Source organism: Eulemur rufifrons, chromosome 29 (genome assembly GCF_041146395.1).
Source record: "Eulemur rufifrons isolate Redbay chromosome 29, OSU_ERuf_1, whole genome shotgun sequence".
NCBI lineage: Eukaryota > Metazoa > Chordata > Mammalia > Primates > Lemuridae > Eulemur > Eulemur rufifrons.
The window spans coordinates 95,599,146-95,617,714 of NC_091011.1; the positions used below are offsets into that span (position 1 = coordinate 95,599,146).

An 18,569-nucleotide genomic window follows, 5' to 3' on the forward strand; every position below is an offset into this window, starting at 1 on the left:
AACTTTGTGGATTGATAGGTTTGTTTTTTAAAATGTTGGGGAGCGTTTGCCCAGTGTTCTCTTACATTAAATGATGACATCCAGATCTTTGTGGAAAACCTCTGTAAGACAAAATTATGTAAAAATTCAAATCTAAGTCTAAAAAAAATGAACTTCAAAAAATTTTGTATCACCTTTTAAAAATCATTTTGGAAATACTAGAGTTGACAAATACTTTGGAAAAAACTTGATGATTAGAATAGAAAGTGAAATGAACGCTCTTTTTAAAAAAAAGATACACTTACAGAATACTAGAAATAGGTCTAGATTAGAGAATACTAAAATAAACTGATGAAAACAAAAAGCCAGCTGCTGGTTATGACCATATCAGCCACATTAAATCGAGTGCTTGGTTTTAGTATTTAAATGAATTAAAACTTTAAGGCCAGGCACTGTGGCTTACGCCTGTAATCCTAGCACTCTGGGAGGCCAAGGCAGGTGGATCCTTTGAGCTCAGGAGTTCGAGACGAGCCTGAGCAAGAGCAAGACCCTGTCTCTACTAAAAATAGAAAGAAATCGTGGCTCACGCCTGTAATCCTAGCACTCTGGGAGGCCGAGGTGGGCGGATCGTTTGAGCTCAGGAGTTCGAGACCAGCCTGAGCAAGAGCGAGACCCCATCTCTACTAAAAATAGAAAGAAATTATATGGACAGCTAAAAAATATATATAGAAAAAATTAGCCGGGCATGGTGGTGCATGCCTGTAGTCCCAGCCACTCGGGAGGCTGAGACAGGAGGATCGCTTGAGCTCAGGAGTTTGAGGTTGCTGTGAGCTAGGCTGACGCCACGGCACTCACTCTAGCCTGGGCAACAGAGTGAGACTCTGTCTCAAAAAAAAAAAAAAAAAAAAAAGAAATTATCTGGGCAACTAAAAATATATAGAAAATATTAGCCAGGCATGGTGACACATGCCTGTAGTCTCAGCTACTCGGGAGGCTGAGGCAGGAGGATCACTTGAGCCCAAGAGTTTGAGGTTGCTGTGAGCGAGGCTGATGCCACGGCACTCTAGCCTGGGCAACAGAGTGAGTGAGACTCTGTCTCAAACAAAGAATAAAATTAAACTAAAAAAAAAAATAAAACTTTAATTATGTTTTTCTTAATTTTGTCTTTTAGATTGAGTTGTGATCTTGTTTCTGTGTATTTTATTTGATTTTTTTAAAGAATTATTGTGCTTTTAATATATTTTGTTTTATTATATTTTAAAGTGATATTTTTTTGAATTCATGTTTTTTCCTAGGCCCTTATGTTAGCGATGGGATATCATGAGAAGGGCAGAGCTTTCCTGAAAAGAAAAGAATATGGAGTAGCCTTGCCATGTCTGTTGGACGCGGACAAATATTTCTGGTAGGCACTTTTGTACTTGGTGAATAGCAGTTTTAAGGAAGGTGGGCCCAGATTACACACAACACCTCCATCCCCTGTGTACTTCAGGCTAATTTAGATTTTCACCCAAGATAGTGGTTAATGTAAAAGAGAAGTTAATTTGTGAATTATTTCTTCCCTTTGTATTTCTATTTGGCCTCTCTTCCTAAAGAATTTTATAAACATACATACTTTTTTTGTTTCCCAACAAGTGTGTAGAATACCATCTCTCTGTTTTTTGTGTGTGACGTGTTGCCAGTCAGAACTGTTCGTTACGAAGTTCTCTGTCAGCTCTTCACCTGATGGCTTTGGTGTAGGCGTTGGTGGTCATTCCCCAAATCCATTGCTTTATTAGGGGCTGCAAACTGGTGATACCCTGTTATTCCTTTTGTATCTATTGCTAAAATTCTTCTGAAAAAAATATTTTCCTCATCAGCTATTTGGTTATGCTGGGGTACAATTTATACAGGAAAGACGGAATAAAATATTTGGTTCCTTTTTCCTTATTTTCTTGTTTTTTGAGAATAAACAAGTTGCTTCACTGGCATCCTCTAAAGGTGACCAAAGACGTCTTCATTTTCTTTTTTTTTTTTTAAGGATCAATATATTAACTCTTGGATTTTGGTACATTCGATGTGTTTCAAACTTCAGTGCTTAGGTTGGCCATCTTTGGCCGGCAGGTGACCCCTGCGTCCTCTGATCTGATCCTGGTAGTCTTTGTCGTCTCTGACCTCTGAAGCCCAGAGATACTCCAGGCTCATCTTGGACATTTCTTGCCTCAGACTAGGAATCAGCAATTTCTCAAGGATTTCTGGTTCCTCTTAATGGGAAATGGTACTTAGAGACTACAGTCCAGACATACTAAACATTTGAAAAATAGACTTGATTTTTGAAAATGATCTAAAGTTAACTTCAATGTTAATTTCTTTTCTATTTGGTGAATTCCCAAGATAATACTGTCCACTTCAAGATGAATACAGATGTTTATAGTTTGCCAGTGGCATTGGTCAGCGCTTTCGGGTTCTAAGTGAACAAATCCCAACTTTAACTGAAACAAGGGATTTACTGTCTCACGTATTTGGGAGGGGAGGAGCCATGCTGGGAATAGCAGGAATGAGGACTGGGTGTCTCCGGGGCCTCTGTCTCTGCTTCTTTCTGGGTGTCGGTTTCCTTCCCCGCTACAAACAGTGTAATTCAGGTAAATTTTTCATTCCCCTTCATAATTGTTTCCGATTTTTTATCATGGAAAATTTTAAATATGTACCTAAAAATAGAGGCTAGTATAATGAGCGCACATATACTCATAATCTGGCTTCAGCAGTTATCAAGACATAGTTGATTTTGATTCATCTGTGTGAGCCTTTCTCAATCTTTCTACCCTGGACAAATCCTTGAAATACTTGTCAGGTCTCAGGGAACCCCTGAATAAAATACATTGTCAGTTCGTGGTACACTAATGTGTTCTGTAAGTAGTATATATAATAATCAAATAATAATTGTCAGTGCCTTTCTGAGTAGAGAATGGTTTTTTTCTGAGGATGTTTGTTCTGGCCACCGTACACGAATACTTTGGTGTGATTCCCCCTTACAGTAAAGGAGATCAGCTGTAATACAAGTCAGAAATGTAGGCAGAGGAAACATCAATTGTTCCATTTTTTCCTCCCACTTGATTTTTTTTTTCCTACCTTCTTCAAGTGAACTAGGAGTTCTGTCACAACTGTCTCTTATACATCTTGGAGTATGATGTTTAGTATAACCAAGAATAATTTCTTTCCCTATTTAAAACTAAAAATGTGAGTTCTGCTTTCAGCCAAGATGGAGTAAGAGGGACTGATTTGCCCTCTCACCTGAAGGAACTAAGAGACTGGGCAGAGCATGTGAAACAGTGGCTTCCTGCCGGTGCAGGACAGTGACCCTGAGGAGGGGAAACAGACGAGGGGAGCTCACTGCCTGGAGAAGTTTCAGGCTGCAGAGCAGGGAGGGCAAACCCAGCCAGAGCCTCGTGCTCCCTGGGCCGAGGAGGTGAGAGGAGAGAGCTGCCGCAGGGCGTGTCGGAGAGCTTCCAGGGTCCCTTTGAGTCTTCTGCCGAGTGATGATCAACACGTATATGAGGAAACTACTCAGGAAGGGGCAGAGGACCACCTTAAAAAAGCAGAACAGTCCTCAGAGTTCACAGAGGGCCAGGACTAGTTTCACCAGGCAGAGTGGAGAACTTTGTAATCACAGGGCATCAAATAGAGCATTGGGAAGGGTATCGCCTCAGTACCAGGGCAAAATTAGCCCTACAGGCTGCTCTTACGCCACCTAACAAAGCTTAAAGGCTAGCCCTGAGCAGTGTCCTTAAGTTACTGTTTTTAAGTAACTTGAGTGCATCCCTAACAAAGCTCAATAATTTAGCAATACAGAAATATCCCGCATCCAATTAAAAATTAGCAGGTATGCAAAGAAACAAGAAAATACAACCTGTAACAAAAACGAGCAGAAAAATCAGTCAATAGAAACAGAATCAGGAGTGACACAGAGCACAGAATTAGTAGACAAGGACATTAAAGTTGCAACCATATTCCATATGTTCGAGAAGGTAGAGGAAGGATTGAGCGTGTTAGATAAAGACTTGGGAGATAGAAGACTTAAGAGCTGAAAAATACAGTGTCTGAGATGAAAAGTACAGTGGGTTGGATTAACTGCAGAATAAACAGTGGGGAAGAGATTAGTAAATGTGAAGATAAGTCAATAGAAACTAACATGAAACAGAAAAAAGACTGGAAAAAAATGAACGGAGTATCTGCAAGCAGTGGAACTTCAGGCAGCCTAGTATGTGTGTAATTGGAGTCCTTGAAAAAGGGAGGCAGGTTGGGACAGAAAAAATATTTGAAGAAATAATGGCCAGAATTTTTCCCAGTTTGGTGAAAATTATAATCCCCCAGATAAAATAATTTTAATGAACCTCAAGTGCAAGAAATCTCGGGGAAAAACTACATCAGGGCACACTATAATCCAATTCCTTAAAACCAGTAATAAAATTAAAAATGACTGTTTAGCTTGCTTTTCTTGAAATCTTTCCTTTTTTCATAAAAATTTTAAACCAGAAGACAAACGTAATAAATTCTATTAAACTGGCTTCAGTCCAAACGGGATTTCACTAAAGCTAGGCTCAGTAGATTTTATTAAGATAAATTTCATATATTTAACTAATGTTGTTTTCAACATGAAAATTTATTGACATCGCTTCTCGGCCTTTTGGCTAAGATCATGTGTAGTATCTGTTCTTATCAGTTTAATACCTGATACGTCCTCTATCCGAGGACAATATATTAAATGGATTTTTGGAGCAGGGAGATGGAATAGGAGCTTGCTCCGTCCACTCCACGCATCGACCTGGTATTGCAGTACTTCCAGGAACGGTGCACCCCCTCAGGGGATCACAAATGCTTGGTTTTTGGCCGGGCGTGGTGGCTCACGCCTGTAATCCTAGCACTCTGGGAGGCCGAGGTGGGCAGATCGTTTGAGCTCAGGAGTTCGAGACCAGCCTGAGCAAGAGCGAGACCCCATCTCTACTAAAAATAGAAAGAAATTATATGGACAGCTAAAACTATATATAGAAAAAATTAGCCGGGCATGGTGGTGCATGCCTGTAGTCCCAGCTACTCGGGAGGCTGAGACAGGAGGATCGCTTGAGCTCAGGAGTTTGAGGTTGCTGTGAGCTAGGCTGACGCCACGGCACTCACTCTAGCCTGGGCAACAGAGTGAGACTCTGTCTCAAAAAAAAAAAAAAAAAAAATTTATTGACAGTGTTGAATATTAAAGCTACTAAAATCTTAAACCAAAGTTAAAGCAATATTAATAAAAGTATACTCTAAGACACAGTTTTATACCAGGCTTTAAAAAAATTTTTTTTCCAAGTGATATGATCAGGTTCAAATACAGGCCTAGCATTATTATATACAGGTGTTGATTTCTTTAAAAGGATGACACATACCTGAGTAATAGGAGACCTGTGCCTTGGGTTTTGGGGGGATTTTTTGTATGTGTGCACAAATACTCAGTTCTGGGTCAAACTTAAAATAAGCACACATTGATTTTATTTTGAACTGAAATGAGGCTGTTTCTGTTCTTGCTCTTGATGTGTATTAACATTTTTTTTTTTTTTTTTTTGAGACAGAGTCTCACTTTGTTGCCCAGGCTAGAGTGAGTGCCGTGGCATCAGCTTAGCTCACAGCAACCTCAGCCTCCTCGGCTTAAGTGATCCTCCTGCCTCAGCCTCCCGAGTAGCTGGGACTACAGGCATGCGCCACTATACCCGGCTAATTTTTTGTATATATATATTTTAGTTGTCCATATAATTTCTTTCTATTTTTAGTAGAGACGGGGTCTCGCTCTTGCTCAGGCTAGTCTCGAACTCCTGACCTCGAGCGATCCACCCGCCTCAGCCTCCCAGAGTGCTAGGATTACAGGCGTGAGCCACCACGCCCGGCCTGTATTAACATTTTTAAAAAGCCTGTTTGAGCACACGTATAAGAAATTGAAAAGTGGGGCAAAATGTCCCTTGCTTTCTTGTGGGTGGCAGGATAGTCTTCGGTCACAGAAACCAGAATGTGCTAGGGGCAGTTCAGGAGTTTCACCTGGAGTGTGAGACCACAGTCCAGAAAGTGCTTCCTCTTCTCTCAAAGTTGTTCTCAGGCTGAGCAGGAGATTTGGAGAAATTGCCCTCTCCTAGTCCCCACCCCTCTGTGTCTGTGTGCAGGTGTGTAAAATACGGTTTATGTGTCCTCAAACGTTAACAAAAAATAAAAATGTTAAAAGGAGACAAAAATAAATATTAAAATACTGTTCTAATACACTTTTCTTTTTTTTTTTTTTCTTCCTCCTCTTGGAACTCTTTATCAAAAGACATCTACTACGTTTTTCTTGCCCCTGCCCACCCCCACTGGACTGTCAGTAGGGTCTCCTTGGGAGACCACTGTTTTTAAAGAGTAAAGGACAAAAGTCCTTTGGGTTTTTCTTTTTTTTTCCAAACATATATTGATAGGCAAGACAGGAAGCTTGAGAGCATGTGGATTTTATAGTTTTATACAAGAACAGTCTTATTTTTAGTAGAATACCAATAAAAAACAGATAAAACCTTTAAAGTTTGTTAATGTATAATTCATGGATCCAAGTATTCTTTCTTATTAAAGACTTGAAATTTAGGCTTGCATTATGAATTTTTAATGTAATCACAACTTAAAAATCAAAATAAATAATCTTGATGGCTGTCTTTGTCAGCATTCCTTCTGGACCACACTGACTTCTATTTGTTTTCCTTTCCCTGTGCCTGGGTGTAGCCTGCTTGTGGGCCCTTGGAAATCAGCTAGGCATTTAGACCCTGGCATTTTCTGGTGGGTTTTCCTCCCAGCTTGACTGTGATTGAACATGAATGCCTCGCTGGAGCCTTCATCATTTGGGGCATTTGTAGTTAAGTGGTGATTTTTTTTTTTCTTGGTGTCTTTAAAGCAGTGTTTTCAACCTTGGCTGTACAGTAGAATCACCTAGAGAGATTTCAGAAATTTAACATCCAGGCCCCACCCCAGAAATTTCTGTTATAATTGGTCTAGGTGGGGTCCCAACATCAGTATGTCTCTAAAAAAAAAAAAAAAAAGAAAAAGAAAATTCTTGTTGTGTAGGTCATTCTAATTTGCAGTCAGAGTTGGAAGTCACTGCTTTAAAGCATGGTCTCCCCATGTTTGCCGAGGGGTTCTGCCACAGTGGCCCCCAGTTCTGCCTCCTGCAGGGCCTCTCTCCCAGTACAGCAAGGGTGTGTCTCTATGTCCTGGGGCAGGTAGTGGTAAGCTGCTATTCCTGAGCCAGAATTTCTTTTTTTTTTCTCCCCCTATTGGAAGGATTCAGGTTATAAATACAGCTCCCTTTGTAAACATTGGGATCTCTCTTTTAGAGCAGTCAGCCTTTGCAAATACACCAAAAACCCGGAAGAGAATTTCAGTAATTCACAAAAAGCTTTCTCGTGCTGCCTGTCTGCAGTGTCACCTCCCTTCTCTTCCAGTCAGTGCTGCAGAGAGCTGCTGGACACGGTGGACAACTACGCAGTGCTCCAGCTGGACATAGTGTGGTGTTACTTCCGCCTGGAACAGCTGGAATGCCTTGATGATGCCGAGAGAAAATTAAACTTGGCCCAGAAATGCTTTAAAAATTGTTACGGAGAAAATCATCAGAGACTGGTCCACATAAAAGTATGTTACTGTAATTTGTTTTATGTGTTGTTGAGTCCATTTCTAGAATTTGTGTTTATTCCTGTTAAAGTATTTAGACTACTGCCAAGCAGTGATTTTATTTTGGTGGTAGTATGCAATATGTTCTTTTAAAGCTATACTTTTGTAAAGTGTTACATGTTTTATGAATCTGGCTATTTCTTTGGTGGATAAGGTTTAGTCCAGAGGAACACCATTGTCTAGTCATGGAACCCCACTGATGATTACCCTGACCAGGAGAGAGCTGGTGACATATGTTTAGTAGAGTCTAATTTGCAAGGTGTAAATGCAGAAAATAGACCTTGAATGAGTCACAGCTCTTGTGATTTGAGTAAGGGTTTTCTGTGCCTGGGAGGGCCGCTGCCCTGGATGTCTGGAAGGCAGGTGTTCTGCCGCGTTTTTTCCTGTGTGGTTCAGGGAATGCCGTTGTGCTTGGGGGCTTCACTTTTGCTCTCAGTGGTAGTGAAACTACAGACATTTTAGTACTATCATTTTGCCTCTATGGAGACAAAGGGAAATACAGATGTGAACATTATAGACCTATAATTAGAAGTAAGACAGTTTTATCCCTTTTCCCCCCTGAAATTTTAGGGAAATTGTGGGAAAGAGAAGGTGTTGTTTTTAAGACTCTACTTGCTTCAAGGTATTCGAAACTATCACAGTGGAAATGGTGAAGAAGCTTGTGAGTATCTCAACAAGGTAAGAAAAGTAAAGTTGTAACCATTTGCACCTGCTTTTGTAAATCCTTAGAAGTTAAGTATTTTATCAACTCAGTAGTTTGTGACTTGTGAGAAACGTGCGTCTCTCTCCTGTTTCTGCTCCCTCACATGTACCATAAACGTATTTGTTAGGGCGCAGGCAAGGTGCTGTAATAAGGAGACTTCAAAAAGACAGTGGCTTTAATTGGATAGAAGTTTCCGTCTGTCATCTAGCTGTCCAGAGCGGAGCAGGCCAGGGCACGGCAGCCTGGACGTGTAGGTCCCAGATTGCTCCCGTCAGTGCCTCTTCCAGCCAGCAGAGGGGCCCAAAGAGGGCCCCGAAGTTGCACCCAACTCTTCAGCTACATATAGTTGGCCTAGACCTAACCATCTGGCTACACCTAGCCGAAAGGGAGTGTGAGAAATGCCATGTGCACTGCTCAAATTCAGGGGCTTTTTTTTTCTTCTCTCTTTTGAAATAGAATCTTGCTCCTTTGCCCAGCCTGGAAAGCAGTGATGTGATCATAGCTCACTACAGCCTCAAACTCTTGGGTTCAAGGGATCCTTCTTCCTCAGCCTTGCAAGTAGCTAGGACTATAGGTGCACGCTGCCACACCTGGCTAATATTTTAATTTTTTTGTAGAGACAGGGTCTCACAGTGTTGCCCAAGCTGGTCTTGAACTTTTGGCCTCAAGCAGTCCTCCCTCCCTGGCCTCCCAAAGTGCTGGGATTACAGGTGTGAGCCACTGCACCCAGCCCCAAATTCAGGGGCTTCTGTTACAAAAACAAAGGGGATGATGGATACCACTCACTTCCACAGCACCCAGCCTATTCACTCATGTTATGGATTAGTTATGTGAGCAGGTGTTTCCGTTTGTACTTGGCAATAATAGGTCACATTTAGAGAGTGTGCATCTAAAATCTGATGCACCTAAATACATGTTGAGTACAGTATAATGTTAAGCTGTAACATTGCTATAGTTACATGATTCTTATATTTCTTCCTGTCTGTAGGCACGTCAGCTCTTTAAAGAGCTGTATATTGACCCATCAAAAGTTCACAATTTGCTGCAGTTGGGATTTACTGCCCAGGAAGCCCGGCTTGGCCTAAGGGCATGTGACGGGAACGTGGACCACGCGGCTACGCACATCACCAACCGCAGAGAGGTACCCTCCTCACGTGGCCTCGGCAACGCTTGGTTGAGGCCTGTGCCTCAGGTTTCAGTGTTGTGAAACTTAAGGCAGTAGCAAGCTTGCTCCTGAAATGCCCTAGCTATCTTGGGTACGAAAGAGCCAAAAAGATAATCCCATAGGAGGTATTAGTGACAAGGAACTCTCTGTCACTCCACATTGGGGAGGAAGGAGAAACTTGTTTTTTTTAATTATGTCATTTTTTCGGACAATACGGTTTCCTTAGTTTTGTTTCCTGCTGTGGTGGTAGGTTATTCAAACAATCTCCTCTCTCTCTCTCTTTCTCTCTAGTGTATTTCTAGAAATCATTTTAAAAGGAGGCTGTTTTTCCTTGGGACCATTATTGTGGTTTGGATTACATTCTTGCCTAGAAACATGAGTCAGATCATAGAAACGAGTAACATTATATTATGAAAGCACAGGTAAAAATCCAGTCATTTATAACAATTAAGTACATTAAAGAAAACTTTAGAATTTTGGAGTTGGAAGGAACTTTATCATCGTATCCAATATGGTAGTTTTACAATAAAAGAACTGAGGTCCAGAGAAAGTTGATGATGGGACATTAGCAGTAGAACCACTTTTTTTTCCTGAAAAGAAGTTGGTATTATTATAGATTATCTCACAGGTTCTTTCCAGCTGTAAACTCCAGTCATAGAAATCTCTAGAATCTTCACATGTAGATAGCTCTTGTTTCCATTTGTGCTAAACACCAGGGTAATTCTGAAGAGAAAGAGCAGCCTGAGGGGTATGTGGAAGGGGGCAGGAAAGCCCAGTGGTCATCCGCCTGCCTGGTGCAGGGTCAGGGTGGATTCACGGGTTGATTACCTGGCGCCAGAGGGCTCCGGTTTCTCCTTTCACAGCACCAGCTGTGTTAGGTGCCTTCTCTCTCGCAACTGCTCTCGACTGCTCTCTTAATCATGGTCCATTGGGTCTTGCTAGAGAAGTCAGTGAGTTGGGAAAGACAAAGACTTTGCAAAGTGAAGTTCTGTGTGTTTGCATTTACGCATCTAATTCAGCACTAACAGAAAGGCACACTTTGCTGATAGTGCATTTATTACTTTACTATTACTTGATTACCAGCAAGAATTTGTTAGCATTTGGAAAGCCAGTGTTTTAAAATGAGATCATTTGAAAAATAATTCTCATCATGGTATGACACATTATAGTTCATAAAACAGTCTCACAGTCATGTCATTCAGTTCTGCCTGTGACCACCTTGAGGCCCTGAGAACAGATAATTCTCATTTTACAAATGAGGAAAACTGTGGCTCAGAGACTGACTTTTACAGTATAGTGGAGTCATATCATATGTACATTTTTGAATTAAGTTATAAGCCCTTGGAAAAAATGCAGGTAAAAAACAATGGTGTATATGGGCAGTTGATCCCGCTCTCTCTCCGCCCAGTGGATGTGTGTGCTAGGATGCTTTTGGCTGAAGGCAACAAAAAAAACCAATTGAGAGTGGCCTAAACAACAACAAAAGGGCGGGGGGATTTATTAGCCTATTTAATTGTAAAAAGTCTAGAAGTGGATGGGTCTCAGGGTTGGGTGAGTCAGTGGCTCACCAGTGTCACTGAGGACCTAATGTCTGTCTCTCTCCCCTGTATCATCCCATCACACCAAGAGCCATAGTCTATCCCAGAATCCTCAGTGAAAGGCCTGAGCTTCTTGCTGATGGGCCACCTTGAACCATGCCAGGGGAATGCGAAGACCTGATTGGCTCAGGCCTTGAGCAAGGGCTATGGGGTTACCCTCATTAGCTTAGACCACCCAGGGCCTACCGGGGGAGCTGGATCATCCCACACCTTAGGCATGGGGAGAATGGGCATTGGGAAGACAAACACAATGTCCCACAGAACGTGTGCTCCGTCGGGGCTTAAGAGAGAGGAATCTGCTGCCTTCTCAGTTCCCCAGGCTCTGGGTTTGAGCCTCTTGCTGAGCTGAGTGTAGTTTCAAGTACATAACTCTTAAAAGTTTTTACTTTCTGTACAGCATGGCCCTGAGTACAGGCCAGTTTCTCATCTGGCAAGAGAAACTAGGCTTAGAAGCAGGTCACGGGTAGTGCTGCAGTGTGACAAGGCCCTGGGAGGCAGCCTAGCAGCTTCCTGCAAGGTTTCCAGTTTGTCTCGACCACACAGCACCTCTCACCGGAACTCTGACTCTCCTGGATCCTTGATGTATTTCAGTGCAATGCTCGTTGTCATTTATTTGGTCTATCTTATCTTTCTAACTCTTTTCAGTATAAAGAAAAATATCAGAAAATGATTTTCTCCTGTATAGCTACATGATTAGAAGAAAACTGACTTAATCGTTTGTAATTAAAGGAAGCATATTGTTTGAGGCTCCAACTTGGTGTCAGATCTGAGTTTGATAATGCCTGTGTCTGCTGGCTGGCAGCGTCCTTCTCTGTGCTTGAGTGTTATGCATGCTGCTTAGTTTTTTGAAATCTAAATGGAAGCAGCTGTAATTGAAAGTAGAAGACAAGGCCAGTACAGGCATTTTACAGGAGGTGTGTGTATGAACAGAAGTGGAAATGTGAGTGCCGTGGAATAACTTCGCTGGCCTCGTGGTTGAGATAGTGCAGCAGGGTAAGGTCAGTTTGGAGGCGTTGGTAGGGCCCAGGGTTGGAGCCCTGGTTGTCAGAATAAGGACCTGGCCTGGCGCCTAGCTGGGAGGTGGGTAGGAAGCCACTGCAGGCTTTTGAGTAGGTGGATGAGATGTAGAGCCCAGTGCGCTGTGCAGAGGGGTTGGATCCGGGGAGACTGGCCATGAAGAGGCATTGGAACATAACGTGTGGAGACAGGCCAGGTGCAGATGACGGAGAGGCAGAGGGTGCTGTGGTTACTCCAGGGGGCACACTGTTGGGCACTCGGCTGTAGAACCAGGAAGTCAGTCTGAGGGCGCCTTCATCCCTGGAGATGTTTTCAGCAGCCACACCATTCTGCCTGGCCCTCCTGTGGGCCCTGTGGGAATTTTTGGTTCCATGGTGATACTTCCTTTGTGTTCCTAAGAGATGAGGCCACTTTCTAGTCATAGGAAGGAAGGAGGCAGAGGGGACAGGTGTTACGTGGGCTGAGCAGGAGGCAAGAGTAGGTCTCTAGAAAGAGAAGCGGCTGCTTTCTCCTGTGCCCACTGCCGCTGACGGTGGGCTAGTCTCCCTGGGACGTGGTAGACGTGGTCACTTAACTTTCTTGAAAGGTTTGTCTCCTTGTTGGTGACATGATGAGGTTGGATTAAATGTGGTTGGTTTTCACATTTGATTTTGTTTGCCTTTTTTTTGAGACAGAATCTCACTCTGTCACCTGGGCTGGAGTGCATTGGCATCGTCATAGCTCACTGCAACCTCAAACTCCTGGGCTCAAACGATTCTCCTGCCTCAGCCCTCCTGAGTAGCTGGGACCACAGGCATGTGCCACCATGCCTGGCTAATTTTTAGTAGAGATGTGGTCTTGATCTTGCTCCAGTTGGTCTCGAACTCCTGAGCTCAAGCATCGCTCCCATCTCAGTCTCCCAGAGTGCTAGGATTACAGGCATGAGCCACCTTGTCCAACCTGTTTGTTGTTGTTGTTTTTTTTTTTTTTTTAAGCAGGAAAATCCTTTTTTAAATGACATTTTTATGGGTGTTCGTACCAGTTTGTAAAACAACTTTAGAATTCTCCTGATTGGGCTGGGTGGGAGAGGGGAAGAAACGAGGACCCTCTGTAGCTGTCTCGGGCTCCGCTGAGAGACAGGTCTGAGGACCATGGGCTTAGATGGCCTCTGTCCACATGCATCCTGTAGGTTCCGCATGGACTGATGAGCCCGAGAAGGCCCAGAGTGCGGCAGGTGGGTCCGCAGCATCGGTATCGCCCGGAGCCCCCGCCCCGCTTCCAATTCACATTTGAACGTGAATCCTCAAGCCAGTCAAGGCTGAGCAGTCTCCCTGCCCGGTGCAGGAAGATCTGTCCTCTCTCTGGCCACCGTTTGTGGCAAGAGTGTGGGTCTGGCGTGGCCCCTTCTGATGCCAGAGTGGGGCTCGTGAGGCGCCTCCTTTCGGCCCGGGCTGGAGTCTCCGCTTCCGATGTTCCACTGCATGCCCTGGGAGCGGTGCCCCTGGCGCTCGGCCCTGGGCTCCCGCCGTTTGGCTGGCGAGGACAGGTAGACAGTGGACCCCTCTTTGGTTTGGTTTTCTGCTTTGCCGGGCAAGCCTGAGAATCCTACAGAGCACAGATTGAGAGGCTTTCTGCAAAATCTCAATCCCCAACTCAGTGGGACTTCGCCCTTTTCCTAAAGGAATTGGCCCAAATAAGGAAAGAGGAAAAAGAGAAGAAAAGACGCCACCTGGAGAACATCAACTCTCTGAAAGGAATGGGCTACTCCACGCACGCAGCCAGGCAGGCACTCCATCAGGCCAGCGGGAACCTGGATGTGGCCCTGAAGGTAACAGTTCCCTCAGGGCCTCCCGCCTTGTCCCTGAGCAGTGGGTGGCATCCTGCCCAGCCCGAGTCTAGGCCGGTCCCACTGCCTCCACATCTCTACAGTGTCCTTCCGGGCTCATGGACCCCACTCCTGGGGGCCTTCCTCCTAATCCTCACGTGGATCTGAGGGTCAGCTCTCCCCTGTGCACCAGCCAGCCAGAGCCAGGACGATGGGCCCCATGCTTGGGGCCTGGCCCAGGCCCAGGCCTCTAGGCTCAGGGACGTGGCACCTGCCCATACTGGTGGCAGGGGCCACAGGCCAGGACTTTGTGTAGGGTTTCCATGTGCAACAGAAAGTTCAACATAAACTGGCATAATTTCTGTGCTTAAAGTTTTAGTATAATTTTTTGGAATTTTTTTTTTTTTTTTGAGACAGAGTCTTGCTTTGTTGCCCCAGGTAGAGTGCCGTGGCGTCAGCCTAGCTCACAGCAACCTCAAACTCCTGGGCTGAAGTGATCCTCCTGCCTCAGCCTCCCGAGTAGCTGCGACTATAGGCACGTGCCACCACACCTGGTTAATGTTTCTATTTTTTGCGAGACACGGTCTTGCTCGTGCTCAGGCTGGCCTCGAGCGATCCTCCTACCTCAGCCTCCCAAAGTGCTAGGATTACAGGCATGTAATCCTACCATGCCTAGCCCAGAATTAAATTCAGATATCCAGTTTTATGTATTTAGCCCGTGGCACAGGTTGGCAAAGGGCTTTTCAGAGAAATCCTTAGGGGTGACAAAGCAGGTTGGGATCTACCATACGTACAGGGAGGAGGGCTGAGGCTGTGCACCTGCTGGGGCGGGGCTGTCCAGGTAGGCAGGGCCAGGCGCGTGGGTGGCATCTTGTTCACTTGCTGAGGAGGTCGCTGGGCACCGCAGGCTGAGGGAGCCTGCCCTACCTTTGCCTTTTATCCCTGTCCCGTTCCTCAGAAGGCTCCACAGCCTTTATTTATAATTTTTTTTTTTTTTTTTTTTTTTTTTTTTTTGTTGAGACAGAGTCTCACTTTGTTGCCCAGGCTAGAGTGAGTGCCGTGGCGTCAGCTTAGCTCACAGCAACCTCAGACTCCTCGGCTTAAGCGATCCTACTGCCTCAGCCTCCCGAGTAGCTGGGACTACAGGCATGCGCCACCATGCCCGGCTAATTTTTTCTATATAGATTTTTAGTTGTCCATATAATGTCTTTCTATTTTTAGTAGAGACGGGGTCTCGCTCAGGCTGGTCTCGAACTCCTGACCTTGAGCGATCCACCCGCCTCGGCCTCCCAGAGTGCTAGGATTACAGGCGTGAGCCACCGCGCCCGGCCTATTTATAATTTAAAAATGTTTGGATATCTAGTTTGATTTTTTTGTGTTGAAGAAAATATAAAAGGGGCAGGAAATTCTGACTGTCTGAAGGGACTGCGGGGACTCGAGCATAGCCCTGACCCTGTAAGCAGTGCGTAACGCCCTGCGGCCAGTGAGGAGTAGCTAGTGTCAGAGGGCAGGGCCCAGTAGGGCTTCTTCAGGTTAACAGTAAGTACTGTGTGATGAAGATGTCACGGGTCAAAAGAATTTTACCAACTGCTGGACACTTTCAGTCCCGAGGGTGCCTTGGGGAGAGACTGGGTAACCCTGAGCTGCCTAGGGAACTGTTCAGAGCTGCTCCCGGCCTTGGGGCTCCAGCTCCTGGTTCCTTGGCACTCTTCCACCTGCCCCTGCTGCGCCCCTTCCTGCTTGCTGGGGGAAGTGGGCTTTTTCCCTGGCTAGTTTTACTGCTGCTTCACACCTCACCTCTGACCTTCCCTCTGCCAGGAGGCTGCTGGTGACCACCAGCCTGGGTGGGGGCCACCTCTGCTTCGTGGCACCCTTGTGTGGTCCCACCACAGTGTCCTGCACTTGTTTGTCCTATAAGTAGCAGCAGCCGGGCTGGCCTGCCCAGCACGTGGGAGGGGTGCGGGCTCCGAACGCATGCGGCGTTGTGAGTGGTGAGTAAAGGGTGTTCCTGTGTTTAGATTCTGCTCAGCAATCCTCACGTGTGGTGGTTAAATGATTCTGATCCTGAAACCAACAGCCCTCAAGAAAGTCCTTCCCAGGAAAACGTTGACCAAGTGAGTGACGGTGCCTTTGTGCCCTCTCTGCTCATATAGCCTGGGGTGGGGTTGTGTGCGGTGACCGGGTGAGGCTGTGCTGGCCTGGGCTCCTGGGCACCAGGTGTGACCTGCCTGCCCAGCACAGAGAGCAGGACAAATGAGAACACGTTGGGCAGTTCTCCTTCCGGTGTGCCGCCTTTTTCTGTGCGCCCCTGTCCCTTTGCCTGTGACCTAAAAAGATGTTGCTGTGTCCTGTGAAATCCATCCAACTTTTTGTGTCCCAGTGATGACTCTGTCCCCCTCCCCAGCCACACGCATTCGTAGGCCTGGTACATTGTGGCGCCCTAACTAGCGGTACTTGTGGTTAGGCTGGTGAGAGGCTTTGCTCCCAGCCCCTGCGGCGGTTACCTGTCCCGAGATGGCTGCGTACTGACCCATTCGACTCAAGTCTTCCAGCCTTTTTCTAGGTGGCTCCACACTCGCATTGGTGCTGATGCGTGACTTGTGCTATGCATGTTGAGGCTACCTGGGGGTGACGGGAGCATTGGAGGTAGAACCGAAGTCAGCGTCATAGCAACCCCTGTCGTCCCCTAGCTGGTGTACATGGGCTTTGATGCAGTAGTGGCCAAAGCGGCACTGAGAGTGTTCCGAGGCAACGTCCAGCTGGCAGCCCAGACCCTGGCTCACAACGGAGGCAGTCTTCCTCCCGACCTGCAGCTCCCGGCAGACGACTCCTCCCCGACGCCGTCCACGTCCCCTTCGGATTCTGCAGGTAGGTCAGAGGGCCCTGCATGCCCGGCTGAGGGCAGAGTGTTCCGCAGCATTGGAAGCTGGCAGACGGAGCCTGTGCCAAGGCTGGCATGGCGACTGAGAAGGGCGTCTGGGCCGGCTGCCTGGGCAGCGTGGCCAGCAGGAGGCACAGTGGGCTGTTGACTGGCCGTGCCGTCGTCCCAAGGATTCTTCCCCTCACATACTCAATTATTGCTACGCTGTTTTATCGTAGGAACCTCTAGTGCCTCAACGGATGAGGACATGGAGACAGAGGCCGTCAATGAGATCCTGGAGGACATTCCAGAACATGAGGAAGATTATCTGGACTCAACTCTGGAAGATGAAGAAATTATTATTGCAGAGTACCTATCGTATGTAGAAAATATAAAGTCAGCAACAAAGAAAAACTAAATAATCAACAGAAATAAGTACTAAGTTTCTGATTATAAATGCTATCATTATGAAAAGTCTAATGAAGGTCTTCTTCTTGTTCTTTTTATCGGATTTTGCTCCAAGAGCGCGTCCTTCTGCCTCTGGCCCTGCCTGGTTTTTCTCCCAGCAGTGCACAGGCGGCTTGCTGCTGGCCAGGGGCTGGTCTCTGGGGAAGGGGAAGGGGGAGGGAGGGTGTCAAGACCCTCCCTCCTCCTCATTTTGCCCTGCTTTCCCGCCCTCCGGCAATGCTGTCTCTGCAAGTCCCGTGGCTTCCTGTGCCACCCCCACCCCCAAAATCATCCTTTAAGTCTTCATTCCAAGTGCTGTGGGCATAAAAATGGGGCTCAGGCCGCAGTAGCCACACAGTGGCAGGTGCCCGCAGCCTGTACCATCAGCGTTTTACGCTCCTCGTTCAGTCCAATGTGCACTTGAAATTCAGAGTTGAAAGTCAGACTTTATATGAATTCAGAATTACTCATTACAAAAAATATTTTATTAAATGGGAAAGTTTTAAATGCTAACCAAAGCAACTTATTTTTAATTAACATTTTTAGACTCTGCTGTTATATTGAACTCACTGCTAGCTAAGAGACCTCTCAGATTTTTAGATATATTTTCCTCAGGTTTTTTGTGGGGTTTTTGTCGTATCTATATGACAAGCCTACTTCTGAAGACACGTAGCCTTTTACTGACTCAGATAACCACTCTCATTGCGCCACGCCTTCCTCTGTAGACGTGTATTAATGGAAAACCTTCCACCTGGGACTGGCGGCAGCAGCCAGGTGCTGAGTGGATCAAGTGTCAGATGTGTTCTGAGACTTCCTCCCTTCTAGAAGTTGCTGGAAGCTCCTCTGACTGACAGCAGGGTGGGCCATGTGTTGCTTTCAGGGAGCTGGCTGAAATGTTCCAATTTTTTCATAAAGTATGGACAGTCTGGTTTGGCTCAGCAGGAATATTGTCATTCTTTTAAAATGGATGATACTGATGGAAATAAAAGGTGGAAAATGTATTGAACAATTGTCAGCCTTACCTTTGCAATAAGTTACTCGGATTCCTCAATTGTTTTAAGTATTGAAAACGTCTGGGTCACCCAGAGCTTCATTTCAATTCCAAGATGCTCGTCCTACTGAGCTTTGCGAGGAGGTGGAAGGAGCAACCTCGAGCAGCGGCAGTGTCTGCCACAGACAGGCCTGCGTGGAAGGCAGGGCTCGGTGGACCACGGAAGGAGCTCGCCTCAGCAAGGCGGGGACGGAAACGTGCCCGTCAGCGCGGCCACGGACGTGGCCAGCGAACCAAGGTAACGGAGTCTCTCGGCCTC

At 45.8% G+C, this 18,569-nt stretch overlaps 1 protein-coding gene and 1 non-coding gene across 2 annotated transcripts in view; both read left to right on the top strand.

The window, feature by feature from the left end:
- The window catches only part of NUB1 (negative regulator of ubiquitin like proteins 1), a 29,882-nt gene extending 11,633 nt beyond the window's left edge, over positions 1–18,249 (top strand). Inside the window, exons 8-15 of the mRNA XM_069461269.1 lie at positions 1,275–1,381; positions 7,440–7,626; positions 8,236–8,343; positions 9,357–9,509; positions 13,809–13,955; positions 15,971–16,066; positions 16,643–16,820; positions 17,052–18,249. Of these exons, the coding sequence (XP_069317370.1) occupies positions 1,275–1,381; positions 7,440–7,626; positions 8,236–8,343; positions 9,357–9,509; positions 13,809–13,955; positions 15,971–16,066; positions 16,643–16,820; positions 17,052–17,230 (1,155 nt within the window). The 3' untranslated portion in view covers positions 17,231–18,249. The remainder of the gene's footprint in view (positions 1–1,274; positions 1,382–7,439; positions 7,627–8,235; positions 8,344–9,356; positions 9,510–13,808; positions 13,956–15,970; positions 16,067–16,642; positions 16,821–17,051) is intronic.
- Positions 4,624–4,814, top strand: LOC138377766 (U2 spliceosomal RNA). Its single transcript, XR_011231908.1, has one exon. It is a non-coding gene; the product is annotated as a U2 spliceosomal RNA (small nuclear RNA).
- Positions 18,250–18,569: the final 320 nt, after the last annotated feature.